The sequence below is a fragment of the Carassius gibelio genome, chromosome B10, assembly GCF_023724105.1.
Source record: "Carassius gibelio isolate Cgi1373 ecotype wild population from Czech Republic chromosome B10, carGib1.2-hapl.c, whole genome shotgun sequence".
Lineage (NCBI taxonomy): Eukaryota > Metazoa > Chordata > Actinopteri > Cypriniformes > Cyprinidae > Carassius > Carassius gibelio.
The window spans coordinates 10,843,780-10,865,069 of record NC_068405.1 but is presented as its reverse complement, the minus strand read 5'-3'; the positions used below and the strand labels follow the sequence as shown (position 1 = coordinate 10,865,069).

The 21,290-nt window shown below is 37.1% G+C and overlaps 2 protein-coding genes across 4 annotated transcripts in view; both read right to left on the bottom strand.

Annotated features, from left to right (window-relative positions):
- The window catches only part of LOC127966348 (zinc finger matrin-type protein 4-like), a 28,561-nt gene extending 26,826 nt beyond the window's left edge, over positions 1 to 1,735 (bottom strand). For 2 of the 3 annotated variants that reach the window (XM_052567262.1, XM_052567264.1), the window contains exon 1: positions 1,619 to 1,735. The gene's annotated coding sequence lies outside the window, so the exon portion shown is untranslated. Of the gene's footprint in view, positions 1 to 847; positions 868 to 1,618 lie in introns of those variants that run through there. The other variant, XM_052567263.1, reaches the window with a different exon arrangement.
- Positions 1,736 to 15,843: 14,108 nt separating this feature from the next.
- LOC127966345 (secreted frizzled-related protein 1-like) lies at positions 15,844 to 20,334 on the bottom strand. The gene is made up of 3 exons (XM_052567259.1): positions 19,631 to 20,334; positions 18,996 to 19,076; positions 15,844 to 16,724 (listed from the first exon to the last, which is right to left on the bottom strand). Exons 1-3 carry the CDS (start codon positions 20,124 to 20,126, stop codon positions 16,399 to 16,401), a joined length of 903 nt encoding a protein of 300 aa, XP_052423219.1. The 5' UTR covers positions 20,127 to 20,334; the 3' UTR covers positions 15,844 to 16,398.
- Positions 20,335 to 21,290: the final 956 nt, after the last annotated feature.

Below are 21,290 nucleotides of genomic sequence, written 5' to 3'. Positions count from 1 at the left end.
CAAAATATCTGTGACCCTCTGATGCCCCCCAAAAAACTAAATAACACCCTGCAGCATTCTTTACACCCAATAATCCAAAACCATTAGTCCAAAAAACCCATCTCTCTCAAAATCAAACAAATGCATGCATTGAACTTCTGTGGTAAAGATTTCTATACACCCTCCTAAAACGTAAATAACTGAATTATGGGTTGAACTGAAGTAACTACCACTCCAAAAGAACTTCTAAATGATCATCAATGGGTCAAATGGAGATGAAACTGGCCCTGCCAATTTATGTAACCTTTAATTTAGATGAGCAGGATTACAGCAGCTCGAGAAACCAATCGGGAATTACATCATGATTGATCAGACACTGTATATGAGACTTTAATTAGAACTGTGAATGACTTGCTCTATACTTATGATTTCCATCAGATGACACTTGTGACTCCAAAGACAGTTTAGAAATCCAACATAAAAGACTTCTTACAAATTACCCTGAAATAACTTTAATAAAAAGACCAGAGAGGGGAAAAGGAAGGAAAGAATTGAGCACAAATGGTTTTCTGAAGAGATGGATCTTATCAGAGTCTCTTCTGTCAAAGTTAATCACGTCAATACAAGCTCTGGCTAACAAAGGCCTGAGCAGATGAGCATAACGCTCTTCTTTCATGTGTGGAAAAGTGATTGCTTGACTCGCGTAAGCCCCAGAACCACATATTGATTTCCCCTAAGTTAGAAAAAAAATGCAATTTCCATTATTTCAATGAATGTTATAATGGAGAATGAAGTGAGGAGAAAAAATAAATCAGTGAAAGGAGGCACAGGAGAGCAGGTGCTTTCTTTTCATTCCTACAAAACCCACCGCTTCTGAGATGAGGAGGAAACTGCACAGCTGATGAGTCTACAAATTTACCAGCACCTATAACACAATCGTTGAAGACACTGACTAAACTCATAAGCACAAGAATATTCTAATAGTATTCAAATAAAAAAGGTCATATTCTGATTATGGTTTTGCCATAATTACCTGATTTTCAGAACCAGAATAAACCAATATTCTAGTTTCTAGAAGTCTCAACAGGATACACACATACCTCTGCTGTTCAGAAGTCTTAGAAATACCAACTTAAAATGTATGAATCACTCTGCAATATGATACTGTATACCCAAAATATTTATGGATCCTTATTTGTTTAATATAACAGTTTTAACCTTTGGCCCATCAGATCAAGATCAATCATTAATATCTTCAGTTAAAAATGTCAGCTGTCATAATTTTCTCACTGTAAAGTTTGTTCCAAATCTTTTCTTCTTCTAAACACAAAAGACGATGCTTTTAAGAATGTGGTTAACTAAAGAGGTTCAGGTCCTCACTAATATAATTTTGAAAATGTATTTACTGTATTTGTATTCTATGTAATTCAATCGGGACCAGCAGCTGTTTGGTTAACCACATTATTCGAATTATATCATTTCTTTTTCTTTTTTTTCAACAGAACGAAATAAACTCATGCAGTTTAGGAACAGCTTATAACGGATCAGAAAGAAACCAAGTTGCTTTTCTACTAAGTTCATGCATTATGAAGAATAAGGAACGCTGGACATTCGCGTAAAAGTGAAAACATACGCTTACTTGTAATTTCGAGGTGATCGAGACAAACAGGCAGATGATTGTTAATCGCACAGTTCATAGAGAGTGTGTGCGTGATGCTGAGCGTGCTGTGTGTCTGCATCAGTTCCTCAGTGAGCTCCATGTTCAGAGGTTGCTCCGCCCCGCGCCGCGCTCATTGGCTGCTACCGCCACACATTGGCAATGTCCAAATCAAGAAACAATTTATTTGAAGAAAATTAATTGTCTTCCAAACGTATGCGATACAGAACGTTCGTAGAAGTATTGGAAGTGGCTGTACACGCGTTCTTGTTTTCCGTCCTTTCGAATTATTTAAAAACTCCAGAAAGTTGCGCGCAGCTTCCTAACGCAAGAAATAAAAACGGCCTGTGAACGTTTCACAACACTGTAGCTAATCACAAACAGAACTCAAAATTATTTTTACATTGAATCCAGGAATAGTCATTATATGTGTAGTAAAATGAAGGACAAACTAACAACAACAAAAAAGCCTAATAATAACGAAAAATTAACAACTTTGTGAGGTGACAGTAGATGTCAATCAAACTTCATTCATCCAGGCCAACAGGTGTCAGTATAAAATAAAAATAAAAATATTAAGAAAATGTATAAATATTAAGAAAATCTCAGTTTTTATTTAAGAGATGATTTATTAAATAGGTACATGACTGCATCTGAAAGATAAGCAGCTGACTTACTGTCTTATCAGGAAATGACTTTTCAGACACCGTTTTTGCAGGAAGGTATCTTTAAGATCTAAGATCTTTAATGTTTTGGTGATATCTGAATGAATGTTTAATTACTGTAACACTGATTTCTAGCTATAAATAACATCAAAAGGTTACAGAAATATACATTTGCAAACAAAGTGACCACCAAACATAACTTTTAGATGCCATCTTTATTTTTTAGATCAACAATCATGGAAAGGAACGCAGAGGATTGTGAGAGATCTAAGGAAAGCTGCCTTAAAAATTCAGTTAGAAGAAGGTACCTCTGGAGACAGGAAATTAAGTAGAATTCGGATTTGGACGTACCCTGATGCCTTCCTGCCTTTGAATGCTGACCCCGAAGGCAGTATTTTAGAGCTTTCGGAACACTGCCCATGTTTTCTTCATTTGTGTTGTAGGCCAAAGCTCTTGACTATTAACCGACTGCGAGTGTCAAATAGCCTACTATCCACCTTTTTATTCAATGTGAAAGCATGGGTGAGACATGGTTCATTATCCGCTATAAGCAAAACATTTTTGTTCAGCTAAAAATAGCTGGACAGTGGATGCAGATTAGACCGGAAGCCAGACCCATAAAATTTACAAATGGCCGTGCCCATTTTTACGACAAGAAAAATGTGGATTCATAACACTTTTAAGTCCCATGGAATATACGGGTGCATTTCAATAAATTAGAATGTCGTGGAAAAGTTATTTTTTTCCAGTAATTAAACTCAAATTGTAAACCTTGTGTATTAAATAAACTCATTGCATGCAGACTAAAGTAGTTTAAGTCTTTAGTTATTTTAATTGTGATTATTTTGTCTCACATCTAACAAAAACCCACTTATTAACCCATCTCAACAAAAGACTTTCAAGAAAACATAAATTTTTAGTGAATTTTTGGACTTCTGGAAAGTATGTTAATTTAGTGTACATGTACTCAATACTTGGTAGGGTCTCGTTTCTGCCTCAATTCGGTGTGGCATGGGGGTGATCAGTTTGTGGAACTGCTGAGGTCTGCATTTTTTGGTCTCTTGTTTCTCATTTTCCTCTTGACAATAGCCGATAGATTCTCCATGAGGTTCAGGTCTGGTGAGTTTGCTGGCCAGTCAAGCACACCAACACAATGGTCATTTAACCAATTTTTGGTGACTTTGGTTTTCAAAAAACACATTGGACCAACACCAGCAGATGACATTGCACCCCAAATCATTAAAGACTGTGGAACCTTAACACTGGACTTAAGGTAAGACGCCTCTGACATTGTCTGTAATTCAGCAAATTTCTTTACACGTCTGTGTGTGGTGGCTCTTGATGCCTTGACCCCAGCCTCAGTCCATTCCTTGTGAATTTCACTAAAATTCTTGAATTGATTTTGCCTGACAATCCTCACAAGGCTGCCGTTCTCTTGGTTGGTTGTGCATCTTTTTCTTCAACACTTTTTCCTTCCACTCTCCACTTTCCTTCTGTTAACATGCTTGGATATAGCACTCTGTGAACAGCCAGCTTCTTTGGCAATGAATGTTTGTTGCCATGTTTGTGGACACTAATATTTAGTTTGAAAATATAAAACGTCTTGGCCTTCCATCCACACTGAGATTGTGTTTTAGGTTAACGAAAACGTAGCATTTGGAAAACGCTCTCGAAAGCGTATACATTTGAAAATGCCGTCTTCGCGTCGTAGTGTGGACTGTGAAAACGGAGGCTTTTGAAAACGATCATGTGACGCATATTTTACCAATAGATATCCGTGTTTATACTGGTTTTGTGCACGTTATGTGCTATGCACTTTCACATTGTTGCTATATAGGTGTTACTTTGTACACTCTTTATATCACAGTCCTGCAAAGATTTAGTCAGCGATCGCTATTTGCGGCAAAACATGAGGGCAGTTGCGTTATAGATCAGACATACAATCATGAGTGAATGGTGAGTTATTTTTGTAAATAAAATAAATCAAATTACCTGTCAGAAAAAAATGCAAGAAACAATCTCATGTCTGTTCTGTGTGTATCATATGCAGTGAACGTTTTTGAGGATTTACGCATGCGCAGAAACCGAATTTAACATTTTCTAATGTTTCTGTGTGGATGAGGCACTTTTGGTAAACACTTGAAAACGCTACGGAGAGCGTTTTAAAACGAAAAGCCTTTTTGAAATGTATCCGGATTAATGTAGACGTAGCCTTTTGGCTTACCCTCCTTGTGAAGGGTGTCAATGTTTGTCTTCTGGACAACAGATCAGAGGTCTTCCCCATGATTGTGTAGTCTAGTGAACCCAAACTGAGAAATCATTTTGAAGGCTCAGGAAACCTTTGCAGGTGTTTTGAGTTGATTAGCTGATTGGCATTTTACCATATTCTAATTTGTTGAGATGAGGATGTGAGATGTGAATTGGTGGGTTTTTGTTAAATTTGAGCCAAATTCATAACAATTAAAAGAACCAAAGACTTAAATTACTTCAGTCTGTGTGCATTGAATTTATGTAATACATGAGTTTCACAATTTGAGTTAAATTACTGAAATACATTAATTTTTCCAGCCAGATGTATATTGGATTATACTCACTTTTCAAAAGATATGTAAATTTTATCTCTTTATTTTCATGCTGTTTAGGTTACAATATTAAAATTTCATAAATAATAAAGTGTATAAGCCTGACCAGAGCATAATTCCAAATTCTAACATATCCATTCATGAAAATACATTATTTTATAATTAATTAAAGTAACATAAAGTCGAAGTACTGCATAAAAGGAATGACCAGCAGGTAAAGTAGGTGCTGTCCTCTATTGGACATTTGGTGTAATTGCATGGATTGATATGATGCATGCTGTTGTGGAGTATTTCATAAATCACTTGTTTGCTTTACATATACCTCTCATTGGATATATAAACATGTCACTGACATACGTCATATGATGTATTTGGGACACTGATATGTTTATAACACTTTCTACAGGCACCACAGTGATTGACTGTTTCAGTATAAAGGTCAGGCCCTGATTACAGAAATAAGAGACTGACCATCCCTTGAGCCAATACATCGGCTAATAGAATGACAGAAAAAACTGAGCAGTCATAAATTTGGACTAACAGTTTTTATTTTACATATTTTTCTCATGGTGAAAGAGTTGACTTGAGATTTAGAGCCGGATTTTTTCTGTCAAACATCAGGGAGTTTGTAGTGCCAAAACTGTAGTATGGGTAGACTGAGAAAGAAAAAAATTCCTGGAAGAAAGTTTTTTTCTCAAACAGAGTCTCCAAACCAACTGTAATAATAAGAAAATAATAATAATAAATTAAAAAAATGCGATAATAGATGAAGTAGATTATTCAGATGAAAATATTTACTTCTCTTGTTAGTGGCTAAATGTAATACAACTCCACAGCTTTACCCCATTTTCGATTTGTCAATGTCATAAATGAAACATATGAAAAATAAGTGTTTATATCCCAGAGCAATGAGAGGCCATCAGCTGATTTATGAAATCCAACTCTCCTGCCAAAATCTGCTCTAACCTCACAGTAGGGGTCAGGTCTGTATCTCAAAACTTTTGAAGTCCAGTGTGTGTCTACAAATCCCGTCCCTGCCAAATCCATGATCCACGATACCCAAGCCGGTTATTATCTGCCCTGGTTATGTTTAAACTGAATTGCATACTGTCCGGATTTAAAGGGATAGTTCACCCAAATATGAAAATTCTGTCATTAATCAGAATTCCCTGGTTTCACCACTGGATGGTGCAGTTTCAACCCCAGATCACCTTTTTGTTAGAGACTTGGAGCACACCTGTATTGAATCACTCCTAATGGCCAGCCTTATTTAAATGCCTCACTGCCTTTTGTTCTTGTTCAGTCCTGATGTCTGCTTGAGTATGATGCTGCCAAGGATTTGTGGCAAGAGATTTTCCTCTCTCCTGTTGTTTTTTTTTTGGGGGGGGGGGGGGGGGGGGGGGCTCTAGCCTGACATTTAAGGACAGCTTTTCTGTTTGGATTACATTTTCATATTTTCTTTCAAGGAGTTAGTGTTAGTTTTTGAATTACTTTGTAGAAAATACCTTTTAAATGCCTCTAAGACTGTATTTTTTAAGTTTATTTTACCTTGAGTAAAAAAGAGTCAGACCCGAGTTTGATCCCCATCTGGATCATAACATGAGGACTGAACCATGGATACGAGCCCAGCAGAGGAAGCTCAAACTTTATCGAAAGCAGAGCGCATCCTTGCTGCATTTTCAAACCAGGCTGTGACCATGGAATGACATGAATAAGTCATTGCACAACAAGAGGTGGTGGTATCAAAACTGGGTCAGGCAATCACAGAGATCCTACAACATCTTCAGTCTCTTTCAAACCCACAGCGGGAACCAGAGTCTCAACCTCAGGCTCCACTAGCAACTCCAGTCCCCACAGTGCAAAGCTCTGATATCCACCTGCCTTATCCTGAAAGGTATGATGGAAGCCCTGGCAGATGTAAGGGCTTCCTCAACCAGTGCTCACTGAACTTTGAATTGCATCCAAATAGATTCCCAACAGCTAGTAGCAAAGTGGTTTATGTTATTACTCTTACACAACCAGCAGGTTGTGTGGATTACAGTTGCTTTGTTGAGGAGATGAGGCAAGTGTTAGATCATCCAGTGAGTGACATTAGGAAGCTAGTCGCCTACTTCAGTTGACCTTATGACAATCCTGGAATCCCTAATTGAAATGGCCATTCGACTAGACAATCACCTTTGAGAAAGACGTAGAGAGTGTATGGAAAATTCTAGAAATGCTTCTTTAGGTAAAAGCCAACTCTCGTCCAGGGAAGGAAGGACTGTGATGAGATAAGCAATCTCTCCCAACTCTACATCTTCTGGGGCTCTCTTAAATAATTATCTTTTATGGAAAGATCAGTCACATGCCCTAAAGGCCTTCATAGTCTCTGGGGCAGCTGGTAACTGGTAGTTGCCAGACATTTAAGGGTGCCACTCACAAACCTTGATGACCCCCTGACTATTACGGCACTAGATGGGAGGCCTCTGGCCTCTCCGCATCCATACTGGTGATGAATAGAAGACTGTTTTTTTAAACAATCACTGGCCAATATGAGTATCAAGTCTTGCCATTTGGTTTAGTAAGTACACCTGCAGTATTTCAGACTTTGATTAATGATGTGTTAAAAGACATGCTGAATAGATTTGTATTTGTATACTTGTGTGATATTCTTATTGTTTCCAAGAACCTCCAGGAATTCATGCAGCATGTTTGCCTGGTCTTCCAGCAGCTCCTGAGAAATGATCTCTTCATCAAACTGGAGAAGAGTGAGTTTCATGTTCAAGAGGTTTCCATTTTGAGATTCATTGTATCTTAACGAATCTAACGAAAGTTTTCCTTCTTTGGCTCTCAACGGATGCGGATGCATTTCTCTCCCTCTCCTCCCCTTGTCTTCCCTGCTTGCTCTTTAGTCTCGTCTATTCTTAGAGACTCTCTCTGCACTGCTCTCCAAAACTGGAAAACATGGATTTGATTTGATTGACTGGTCTCTCAATGCACTTGACACCATCTTTTCGATGAGAAGCTAGGGTTCGGGGGAACCTGACTGCCCTGATGGAATGTTCACAGCTGGCTACACGATAGACGCATGGGAGAGGTGGTGGATTGTGTGTCTGGCGGCTCTTTTTGTGGAGGACATTGTAGACAGCTACCTATTCGGAACCATGATAACAGGTCTTCTGCTGATTGCACTAGGCTTTGTCCTGGGTTATTGAAAAATTCAGAAAACGGGAACAGCTGTCCAAAACCTCACGATGCTGCCCGTCATGATTTGGAGACCAGAATGGACAAGAGAGTGACCGTGAAATTGGAATGCGGCTACTCGCCCCAAGACCAAACAATTGGAATCTTTTTTCGGCTCCCTCTATCAGCATGCCAAGGTTGGAATGTTGGAATAACAATTCTCCCGGAGGAGCACGGCAGTGAGACGCTCTTGCGTTCCTCCCCCCACTCCACAGACACCTGTTGATTATTGACTCTGTCTAGGACATGACCAGGCTCTGTCTAGGACTTGTCCAGGATGTCCATGGCAACTTGCTGTGAAGTTATCACAATCTGCGGACTGAGGCAATTAGAATTGAATGCCAGCTCTCCAGGCCTACGAATACACGAACTCTTACATACATAAACATTTATGCACTTATATACAGATATGCATTCACCCCACCCCCCATCCCTCGCCTTCGCTGCTTTGTACAGCCAGTCTGTCAAGCGGGTCTGTAACTAGCGGCATAGGGCTGATGGACTGGACGGCTGCTTGCCTGGGCTGGATTACCTCGACCCCCCAATATCCGTGTTCGAATTTCAGATTGCCACAATTTTCATTCAGCTTCACAAACTGATTGTTTTGCAGCATTTAGGTTGCATGGTTTTCCCCAAGATGTTGTGTCAGATCGTGGTCCTCAGTTTGCATCCAGGTTTTGGAAGGCCTTCTGACAGCTGATTGGGGCTACAGCCAGTCTATCATCAGGGTTTCATCCCCAGTCTAAGAGATTGTCCAAGAGATTGAGACAACCTTAAATGCCAGGTCTCATCCAACCCAACGTCCTGGAGTAAACACACAATTTGGGCAGAATGTGCGCACAGTATTCTTCACCATTCCTCAACAGGTATGTCCTCTTTTGAGTGTCAGTATGGGTTTCAACCTCCTTTGTTTTCTGAGCAGTAGTCCAAGTTGGGAGTCCCAGCTGCCCAACATCTGGTTCAACTGTGCTGCAGGGTATGGAGGAAGGCCCGGCCTGCACTTCTTAAGACTTCACAGCTATATACCATTTGCAGAAGTGAAACAATCGACTATGTGGAAAATACAAGCTGAATAAGCATAACTAACTTCATTATGTAATAATCAGATAAACGTCATATGAGCAATATTTTTGTCTAGCACATCAACTTTAACACACAATGTCCCTAGACACAGGATGTTCATGGGGTCGAACAGAATAATACAAACAGCAATGGGCCAACCGTTGGCGCAGACTAGCACCAACTCTGCATCCAGGGCAGAAATTCTGGCTTTCAAGCAGGGACCTTCTCATCAAAGTTGAGACACACAAATTGGCTTCCAGGTTCATATGACCACTCAAGGTTATAAGGAAAGTAAATACTGTTTCCTACCATCTCCTGCTACCCAAGTCTTTGCGCATTCACCCCACCTTTCATGTCTCACACTTAAAGCCTGTCGAATAAAGCCCTTTGTCTCCTGCTAACAGTCCACCCCCAGCACCATGCAGACAAGCGGCGACTGGACACTCAACTGGTTCGTGGAAAAAACAATTCCTCATGGACTGGGAGGGATTTGGGTATGAGGAGTGGACCTGGGTCCCTGCTCACCCCTCATACTGGATAAGACTTCATGTATTGAAGGATGTAGTATGCGCTGATTACTGTTATGGTTCTAAATCACTTTGGGGGTCTATTTACACAACTAGTGTCCAGTAACTAGGAGAGGATTAAAGAAGCCAGAATCATGGGTCCAACTCACTCAATGTATTAATGAAAGAATGCATTATTTTCTCACAATGTTAACAATATTGTTAACACAATAAAACAGCATAGGCCTACACAAAATAACCAAAACAAAAAAACAATGTTCTTTGAGTCAAAAGATACAATGATGTTGATATAAGACAGTGAAGTGGTGTTATTAAGAATACTCAGTCCCAACAAGACCCAGGTTTCCAGAGAAGGTCCATGTAATGAAAGGAAGGTACAGATATCTTCAGACGTCAATCCTCAGACGTGATGTCATCACATTGGAACTCGAATAGACAGTATGTTAGTAAGGATCTTTTTATTATACTGATATGGTTAAAGCTGTGGTAGGGAACTTTTGACGCTCTAGCGGTTAATAAACAGAACTGGTTGCGTCTTGCGGAAGAACATCGTAGCCGGATCTACTTCTCTCTGTTTATGTCTATGAAGAATCACAAAGGTACTGGGTTACTCCGCCGCGGTACCCCCGAAGCAATCTAAAATAGTCCGAATATAAACACTTATTATAGGTGCACCCTAGTGATTCAGGACAAGCTAAAAACACAGTTTGGAAAATGGATTCATGGTGTACTCGCTTATTATATAAATTTTTCTACATTTTGAACACAAACAAAGTTACGGACCGCAGCTATGATTGGTTGTTTCTTAACGGGAGCGATGCACTGAAATTCACCATATAATTCCAGAAACTTCTGGAGCATTCATACAACATCGGCCGCCCATCACATCTGAAATGCCAAACTGCTCACCAGCTGAGTGCTATATTATCAATCTATAGCTTGATGGCTTTAATCAAACTTGCCTCGTGCATTTACAATAATAACATGCACTGCATTTCCTCCATTGCCATATATATGATCTCACGTCATTTTCACCAAACTCGGGAGACTTCCGATTAAACTCCGCCTACTCAACAGACGCAACACTTGAACAGAATACTGTACAACTATAATATTAAAATAAATGTAACTTGACCATGGCCTTTTGCACACTTAATCACTTAAGGACTACATTCATCTCCACTCATACCTTGAGTTTTTTTTTTTAAAACGGAAGAAGAAAAAACTCTTCTTGCATTTGTAAGCACCAATGCTATTCACGCCACAGACCCAAGTTCGATCCCCTGGATCATAACAGATCCTCCTCGGGTTGCCATATGCACTGTTCATACGGGACACGTCCTGGCCAGATTTTAATATTACCTAAAACATCCAAAGCAGTTTGACCAAGAACATGCAGGTATTGTACATAATCAACCAATCATGCGGCTGCACGTGAGAAGGTGAGACCTACAAGGAACGATCAAAGCGATGCAAATATGTACACATGCTGCCCACTGATCAAAGACACCAAAGTAGGTGCAAAAGTGATTCAAAAGCATAAGGAGCTGTCTGCTCTGCTCTCTATAGCTCTCATGAATGTCACACAATGATCGACCTGCACAGCCTAAACCTGGATATTTTAGGGAATAATAAAATCCTGGCAGGGACGTGTCCCGTATGAACGGTGCATATGGCCACCCTATCCATAGAAAACAAAGATCCTAACATGATCAAGGTTCAGAAACATTAGCAAAGAGATCGTTAAAATAGTCCATGTGACATCAGTTGTTTAACTGTAATTTTACAAAGCTACAAGAATACGTTTTTGTGCTCAAAGAAAACAAAAATAACTTTGTTCTCCTCCACTTCACACTATAGCACCATTTTAGAAAGTATCACATACGTAAACAACGAATGCAAGGTATGTATGCAGAAATATTGTCTACGTTCAGATCAAATCGCAAACAACGTAAACAGCATAAGTGCTACTAATACGAACAGCATACGTTGTTTACGTATGTGATACTCTCCAAAATGGTTCCATAGGGTGATGGAGAGACAAATTGTTAAATAAATTCATTATTTTTTATTTCTTTGCACGCAAAAATTTGTTTTGTAGCTTAGTAAAATTATGGTTTAACTATTTATGTCACATGGATTATTTGAATGATCTCCTTGCTACGTTTCAGAGCCTTGATAGTGTTAGGATGGATCCGTGCTGTCTGTGGAGGGTCAGAGAGCTCTTGGAACTCGTCAAAAATATCTTAATTTGTGTTCTGAAGATGAATGAAGATCTTACAGGTTTGGAATGACATGAGGGTGAGTAATTAACACTGTTGGGAACATTACTTAAAAAAATTAATTAGTTATAGTTACTCACTACTTGTTCCAAAAAGTAACTGAGTTAGAAACTGTATTACTCTATAATAAAAGTAACTCGTTACTAGGGAAAGTAACTATTTGCGTTACTGTTAAACAAAAAAATAAAAAGCTGCTATATGTCAATTTTTTTTTTTTTGGAGCAGTTTTCACAAGTCAGTTAAAATTGAGTAGAACACAGGTGTTCTTACATAACTTTCAATATTTATTGGCGCGTTCGCGTGTGTGTGTTTGCCACCGCTGGTGTAAAAACACTGGCTCTGATTGGCTACCATGAAACATATGACTCTGCCTTAGCCAATCATAATCGCTTATTTCGTTATTAACTCACCTGCTCACCAGGTGCATTCGGATTACATAGTTTATTAAATCAATGCAAAGTAACGCACCGCATTTAACGTCCAGTAATGTTAACGGCGTTATAACGACGCGAAAATAATTAGTTAGATTACCCCGTTACTGAAAAAATAACGTCGTTACCTAACGCCGTTCTTTTAAACGGCGTTATTCCAAACACTGGTAATTAATGACAGAATTTTCATTTTTGGGTGAACTATCCCTTTAAATGCATATGATTCAGCATTGAATATATGCCAGAAAAGAGTGGCAAGTGGTCTGCTTTAAGGATCAGTTCACACACACAAGCACAAAAAATTTGTTCTTCTTTACTCCGTTGTTTTAAAAGTGCATAAGGGAGATGTTTTACAAATTCATCATCTGCTTTTTTCCATATAATGAAAGAAAATGGTAACCATGTCTGTTAAGTTCCAAAATGTACATAAAGCTCAGAAAGTATCATAATAAAGGTGTAATAAAGGCCAGAACTTTACAGTAAAAAAATACCGTACATTTCTTTTCTACCTTTACAGTAAATAATAATAATGCTAATAATAGTAATGATGTAACTGCAATAATGTTAGTAAAACAAATTAATAAAATCTGTTTTAGCCTTTATAATACACTAACAACAACCTTGAAATCAAAGATTATGGTAATACGTGAAACTAAAATGATGCAATAAACATTAATTAAACAGCAAGATGTAACAAAACACCATGGACATAACTGATAAGAAACCATTATTGCAATGTAAAATCATCAATTCCACATCAATTTATGTTTTTATTTCATGCTGTAAATTATAAGATGACTTTTCTTGACTGTTCTTTTTCACTTCCACTTTAAACTGAACATTTAACAGTTTTTTACTGTAAAATTACATGAAAACCTGTATTTCAATTACATGAAAAATACTTATGCGAACTATAGTAGAGTCACATCATAAACCACTTTTAGGGTGCTTTAGTCATTTTTGAAACGTGATAGCTCCAGGTCACTTTCAGTGTATGGAAAAAAAAAAAACATTCATTCTGCTGGACTTCTCCATTTGTTTTTCCCAGAAGAGAGTATGTACGTCACCCAGGTTCCGAACAACTTGAGTGTTGAGTTATTAATGACAGCATTTTTATTTTCAGGGTGAACTACCCCTTTAAGTTACCAGATATCGATACATCATGTTCTTGCATATGTCTAAATAAACCATTCCTGTGTCGTTCACTTCGATTACAAAGGACATTTCTTGGACCAAAAGTTTCAAGAAGTGCTTTACCAGACAGCATTCCTTCACTCCAACCCACAAGAGTCAAGAAGGCCATTTGTTTGATAAAGCTGTGAAATGTTGAACAAACTGAGTCAGATTTATATACCCATTATCTCGATCAGATAGATTTCGCAAACAGACCTCAGTTGGGATAATTTCGTGCTAATATGCTAGCTTAAAATAAACACGTAAAAATCAATCCTAATAAGACTTGCAGACAAAATCGAATTGGGAACAGTGACGTCACCATATTCAGAGTCTGCGCATCCCATCTGGCCGTTTTCACAGTTGGCATATGTGAGAACTTCAGCCCAAACCCCATGTGGAAGTATGTTTACCACAGAGCCCATCTTACCTCAGATGCTATCCTGTGAGAGCATCATATTATTTATGGCTTTTAATAGGCTTTCTTCCCCTCAAGGCTGGAGACAAAAAAGCAAGTCTTTTTCATTCAATGAAGCTGGGAAATATGCAGCAGCAAAGCCAACAGCTGCTTCTAATGATCATCCCATAGAGTCTGGCAGGCAATGTCATCCCAGAGCACAAAACACAGTTATTTGCTTAACCTGGATAAACCATCACTACGCTTTGCATGAGCTGGGATCGCTGGGCTTCTCCTGGGGGTAACACGCACTCAGGGTTTTTGCCATTTGCCATGTATGGATTTCTTTCAAAACGTGTTCGCTGCAGATGGTTTAATTTCGGCTTGAATCACCCCGAAAGGACGTCAAAACAAAAGGTTGGGGGTCTTCAAAAGTAACTAAACAGTTTTAAAGGAATGCTCTGGGTTCAGTATGAGTTAAGCTCTAAGCACAACATCTGTGGCATGCTGGCGATTACCACAGACAATTTCAACTCGTCCCTCAGTTTGTAAAAACAAAAATGTGCTTAGCAATCTATGGGACACAACATTCCAGAGGGTTTAAAGGCTCACATGTTTGTTATTTCTTTAGGTATTAATTTGCTTATTACAATATTTACAGTGTTTGTATATATGTCACAGGTGAATTTGTGTGTGTGTGAGGGGAGGTTCTGAATGTCATGAAACTTTCCACTACATTTCAAAGGATGTATTGTGTAAGAAGCATTCTGTGAAGCAAATTATGTTGGCAGAAATTACATTTTAATATTTTGGGGGTAACAGGAACACTTTATTTTAAAGTGTCCTTGTTACGTTACATGTACTAACTGTTATAATAAAAACAAATTATGCATAATTACATGCATGTAAACCTAGTTAAAGTCTAACCCTAACCATATAGTATAGTATATATATATAAATTATGACAGGCGAAATTTCAATCATAATTGTAACTCAGCAACTCATACTTTCAACCTATTATCTCATAATTATGACTTGATACCTCATAATGTTTTATAAACATTATCTTAGTTTTTTTTTTATAGTTTAAGATTGAAATAATTGTGAGTGTAGTACAGGATGAGTCATATATATTTTTGTTCAGTTTTTTCCTGAAGAGGAATAAGTGTACATTTTAAATGTCAAAGGTTTCAATGTTTTGAAGTACATCATAGATGACATCAAAGCAAATATTCAATCAATTTACTAGCAGTTTTTAAGTAAAAATTGTTTCTACACCATGGGCAAAATTCTTCTTTTTTTTCTTCATTTTTTCTTCTATTTCTCTTAAGTCATTAATTGGGAGTAACTGGCTAGATATGGTTTTATTTTATTTATTTATTTTTTCCAGAATTAATTTATTTATTCTTGTGGATCATATAGTATAAATTATAATTGATCAAATAATCTTTTACTTTCGACACACAATATATTACCAACTCTCCTCAAAAGAGAGAGAGACAGAGAGAGAGACAGAGAGAGAGAGAGAGAGAGAGAGAAAACTCCAACTGACTTTCATCAGGAAAGCTGGGAAAGAAATATGTCCAAATCTCTCCCTCAATCCAAAACAAACATCTCTGATCTGTCTATACAATATAAACACTTTATCTGGCTGTTTGCTTACACAGGGCACATGCAGAGTCTGAAATGTCTCTAATCTGATCTGATTTGAAGTGATTATTTTGCAGTGATTTCACAGCATGTGATTGTTATAGCTGGACTGCTTGGCAGGTCACCACTGCTACTTGTCTTTTTTTCCTTTTTCATTTTTCTCCATGATTAAGCACTCTTTATAAAAATAATAAATAAAGAGTGCAGTCAAACATATAATAAATATTTTCTCTTTTAATGTCAAATGATTACAGTGCATTGTGCAAGCCCTCGGGCATGCTATACACCTTCCACTGCATGATTAAGTGTGATTTGCATCCTATGCAACAACAAACTGTCAAAAAAATCTCTTTATTGCATGGCTTGTGCATTTTTCTGAGTACCTGATAGCTGTGATGTTTATTATAAAAGATAAACATTATTAACAGATTGCATGGATATAGATATTATTCCACCAGGAAAACATTAAGATACACCAAAAGGCAGTATTTGCAAAAGCAGAACTCACTCAACTGACTTGTAGCATAATGGAATGTAAATAAATGTGCATAACTGTGTTTTGTACTTGGACTGGTTAGAAATGTTCAAGAACATTTTAAAAAGTGAACTAAATGGCACTTGTTTGTATGTATTGAGACATTTATTTGGCAAACAATCTAACTATTTGGATCGTGGCATCTATGGTTCCTTTCTATACTGTACTGTAATGCAAAATGTAATATTATGCTATAATGGAAAGTTCACAACGATTAGTAACCAACTGATCAAAAATCACTTGAACACGGTCTCAAAAGTTGAACATTTATGGCTTTCAAGTTTTTTAAGGGCCTTTTTAAGTTCTTTGCTAGATTTGTCCCACTTATGAATGCCTGTCAATATATACTGTTTCCCAACACTGCGGCCCATGATTAAGTAGTTGCTCTTTAGGTTTTCCAGTTGTTGGCATGGACAGTCTGCTCCATTTTTCAGGTAAAGTACAAGCTCTTTTAAGTCCTGCTTCTTCAGATTTCCACGCTTCACCGCCTTCCTCTTTTTTTGCAGAATGACTTTTCGGTCTAAGTTGTCTGTTTTGACTTCCTTAATCTTCGTCTTGATTGCTGCAAAAAGAAAAATGTAGGTTTCAGAAGTCATTAATGTTCATGAAAGTTTAAATGAGACAATTTCTTTCCACACCTATGATGTCTTAAATAAATATATATTTTTAAAAAAATTATGTAACATATAACGGTTATGTAAAACCTTCATTAAAAAAAAAAAAATCCTTCAAGAACTGACGGAAAAGGCAAATATTTGAAGTATTTTTGCTTAAGGTCACTGTTTAATTTCTTTGCCATGGAGATGCTGAACACTTGGCTGTTTTCATCATCTGTTGTCACATTTTAGCCAAGAACTCATTCTAGTTTATGTCTTTCAGATGCTATTCTGTGCTAATTGTGCAAAGCTGCATGGTGCAATGTGTTGTATCGCAATATCGTCCCCTTTGTGTGAGGATATGATTCTTGGGTACATATCAAATTCTAATTCCAACCAAGATCAAAAAAGAGACTGCACAATTTCTCCTAAACTTGCTCTATTAGTGATGCTAAAACAAAAAAGGTCTTATTACCGATCCCTGAGGCACTCCTTAAATAATCGGTTATTTGAGCATTGAATTATGAAAGAATTTAAGGTTATTATTAAATGGGTGTATTGTGGATAAAATTGTTTAGCATTACCAACAAAACAGAAGAAATACTATCAAAAACAGCGCTAGCTTTAAAATCATCCTCTGAGCTGCAAAATGTTTATATTCCCTGGAGCTTCATTTTGACAAAACATCTATCATTTTATGTATTTGCACTAGTGCAATGAAAGGAAAATGTTCAAAAAAGAAAGCAGAGAAACACAAACTACATCAGGTTTTCCATTGATATATTTTCTCATATTTTCTAAAATTTTAATAATAAGCATTTTTCTTAAAGCATTAACAACAAAAATACACTTTAGAAAAATTCAGTTAACCTAAAATGTGCTTCATGAGGTTACAATTACATTTTCTGTTTTATTAATAATAAAAAAATAAAAAAATAAAAAATAATAATAATAACTATATATATATATATATATATATATATATATATATATATATATATATATATATATATATATATATTAATAAAAATGAATCAACTCAGATATCTCACATATCTACCTGTTTAAGATAACAACCGCATATTTCCATTTTCACATTCAACAGTGTTTCACAGAGTTTAAGACAGTCAGTCTATAATGACTAGAAAAAGCCTTTGCTGGATTGGTGCTTGATAGCTTGCGATAAAATAAAAGGTCCCATGAAATTCTTGCCAGCGGAAAGCTTCCTGTCTTTGACAACATCTCAAACCCTGAAAAAAAGACCTTCTGGATTCTGACCACATCACTGGTTCTTAGAAACAGCATTTGCAATGGAAGAAGTAGCTCTGCTTTTTATAAAAACCAAATATCTCCATTTGCGGTTGAAATCTAATTAAAAAAAAAAAAAACTATAAATATACAGGGAGAAAAAAGGTTTGCCCATGCTAAGTTGCATTTGCAAACAAAAAAAAGGGAAATAGAACAACAAAAAAGATCTATTCGTAGGTAAACCATATTGGACACACATGCTGTTATGTTTAATCAGCACTAGACCCTTACTGTCTCAAGAGAGAAATAGATTTAAAGAGTGCAAATCCGGAAAGTAATATTAGATATATTTTTTTTTTTTCAGTCAACAATATTATTGGAAACAAATGTGTGGGCTGAAAACCTGGACCAGGAATCACAATGATGGGAATCATACGATCAGATTTTGTTCTCTTGAAGTCATTAAGCATTGGCCAATAAATGAAGCATTCTGAAATCACTTGCATTAGTAGCAGCATGCCGAAAAGTGTTTGGAACAAGTTTTGCCTTTCAGTGCTTTTAATGTTCGTAAAAGGACTATGCCAAAATCTTTCACATCTGAGGTGCGTTGCAATATGTTTTAGACAGATGTCCATAATAGTCTATAAGAGCTCATTTTCAGAATTGTTCTTTGTAGTGCGTTTCAACTTTATACCGTAAGATCAGCGTGTTGATACTAGTCAAGAAGAAATACAGCTAGTTTTTAATTTCTCTCTTGTCGGTAAAGACAAAATATGTTTGTTTTTTTAATAGTCAGACACAATAAATATTTCAATTAGCAACTTAACTGGAAAATCTCCCTAATCAAGGATATAATTTATCTTGGAATTAATCTTTTAAAAAATATATAATACATATTTAAACTAATTACTTGGATGCGATCTGTACTTTAGTTTAGGGTGATTTTTTAAAATACTAATTCATCAATATTGCATAAAAAAATTAATTACCAAATTCACTGGCACACATTTGTTCCAGAATTGCATCTGTGTTCATCTCATGGTCACATGGCGGACAAACAGAAGAGACATCTAAAGAAAAAAAGAAGGAGAAAAAAAAATTGTTTAAACCAAATGTCCTGACTGTTGCTTACATCTCAAGTAAATAAGCAAATGGGAAGATTATAAACTGATCTAAGTGTAAATGTTTAATTGTTTGATCTATAATATTTTATTTATTTTACAGTAATTTCACATTTAAAATGGTGAAAAGATGCAACAAATTCAATACTGCAGATAAAAAAGTAATGTATTTTAACACTGTAATTTTAAGTAAAATCTAAATACATGTCAATAACTCGTTGGTTATGTGTTTGTAATGCATCGTAAACGGATATAAACAAACAATCAGCCTTAACAAACCATAATAATAAATAAAACACACCTACTGATTCTTACTTTTATTTTTCACATTTTGAAATAACAAAACAGTAACAATATGTGACCAAAACAGTCAATAAAATAGTTAACAGAAACGTAACTGTGGCACAATTTATTTGGCTGCGCCATGTATTTTTTAAGCATAAAAAGGAAGATTCAGAAAGAAGTTAATGTTAAATTCTGTCAAACACAGTTATCATACACACCTGGGGATTTGTCCGTGTCATCGCTGCTGGTGGTGTTCATAGAAAGGCACACGTCGCTCAGGGGAAACTTGTCACATTTGAGCATTTCAGGCCAAGGGAACCCAAACGCCTGCATTATAGGGGTACAGCCGTCCCGGACAGCCTCGCACAGCCAGCGACACGGATATATGGGTGTTTCGAGGCACACGGGGGCGAAGAGCGAGCAGAGGAACACTTGCGTGCCGGGGTGACAGGCTTTGTGCACCAGAGGAACCCAGCTGCTCGCTTGCTGCTTCACCTCAGCTATGGTTTCGTGCTCCAGCAAATTGGGAAGCAGCATTTGGTGGTAGCCCACATTAAAACACAACCTCAGGTCCTCGGGAATGTCCATGCACTGTCTTTTTTCGTAACCCGAATCCCCCGGCTCCGGTAACCAGGTGTGGTACTGAGCATTGAGCGAAGGGAGGAAGACAGCTGGAGCGATGAAGATCCACAGCTTGAGGAGAAGGTTCTTCATGGCACAAGAGGGAAAAATAACAGTTATATCCAACTGCGTTGCACTGTTGAGACCTCAGACGGATGTTTTTGCATTAGTACTGCACTAACTCGGTTTCTTTGGCGTCCTCGTTTGCCACTGTCTTATGAGAGCTTGAGAGTGTCGCGCGCTGCCGTTCCGTTGCGCAGCGCGAGAGTAATGAACGCGCTTGAAAGGTGAAACAACCAATAGTAATGCAACTGGCTTGGCATAACGCGAAGGTTGCTCTATGTGCCGGACAAATATATATTTTATCTTCATGCAGGGGGGACTAAAATTATTAATTAACCCCTTGTGTCTACTAATTGACTGAATCTTTAGATAATATAAAGGTGTGTGCACGTTAAAAAAACAACAACATTTAAACTGATTTTCTAATTAACCTTTTAATGCGATATATTACACCTACAATTGAGGAATGCATAAATCACTCTCTTAATACAAGTATCGGATATAAAGAACATAATGTCTTCTTTAGTGATCCCCATTCGCGAATAAATCGTTCTTTTGAACGTCACACAGTGGTCTATCAAACTTTTAATTCCTTTTTCTTCTGATTCATAAAGCATGTTGTTTGAGGAAATATTTATATACATGCACAAATCTTTATATTATATATTTTATATTTTCTCATAATATCTGTGACCCTGGAACACAGAACCGGTTATAAGGGTCAATCTATGCATCTCAATTGTCTGAAATGCTGAACGAATAAGCTTTCCATTGATGTATAGTTTGTTAGGATAGGACAATATTTGGGCTGAGATACAACTATTTGAAAATAGCCATGCATATTACTAATCAAAAATTAAGTTTTGATATATAATTATGGTAGGAAATGTACAAAATATCTGCATGGAAAATGACCTTTATTAAAGGAGTCATATGATGCGATTCAATTTTTTGAGTGTTACAAGCTCTTGGTGCATGAAGATCTGTAAAGTTGCAAAGATTAAAGTCTCAAATCCAAAGAGATATTCTTTATCAAAGTTAAGATTTGTCCACACCCCCCTAAAACGTCTTGTTCTAGCACGCCCCCACATGTCTACGTCACTATGTGGGAAGATTTGCATAACGCCGCCCAGATGTTCACGCAAAAAAGAAGATGTACCTTTTATTCTCATTGTAGTATTGTTGTTGCCGTTG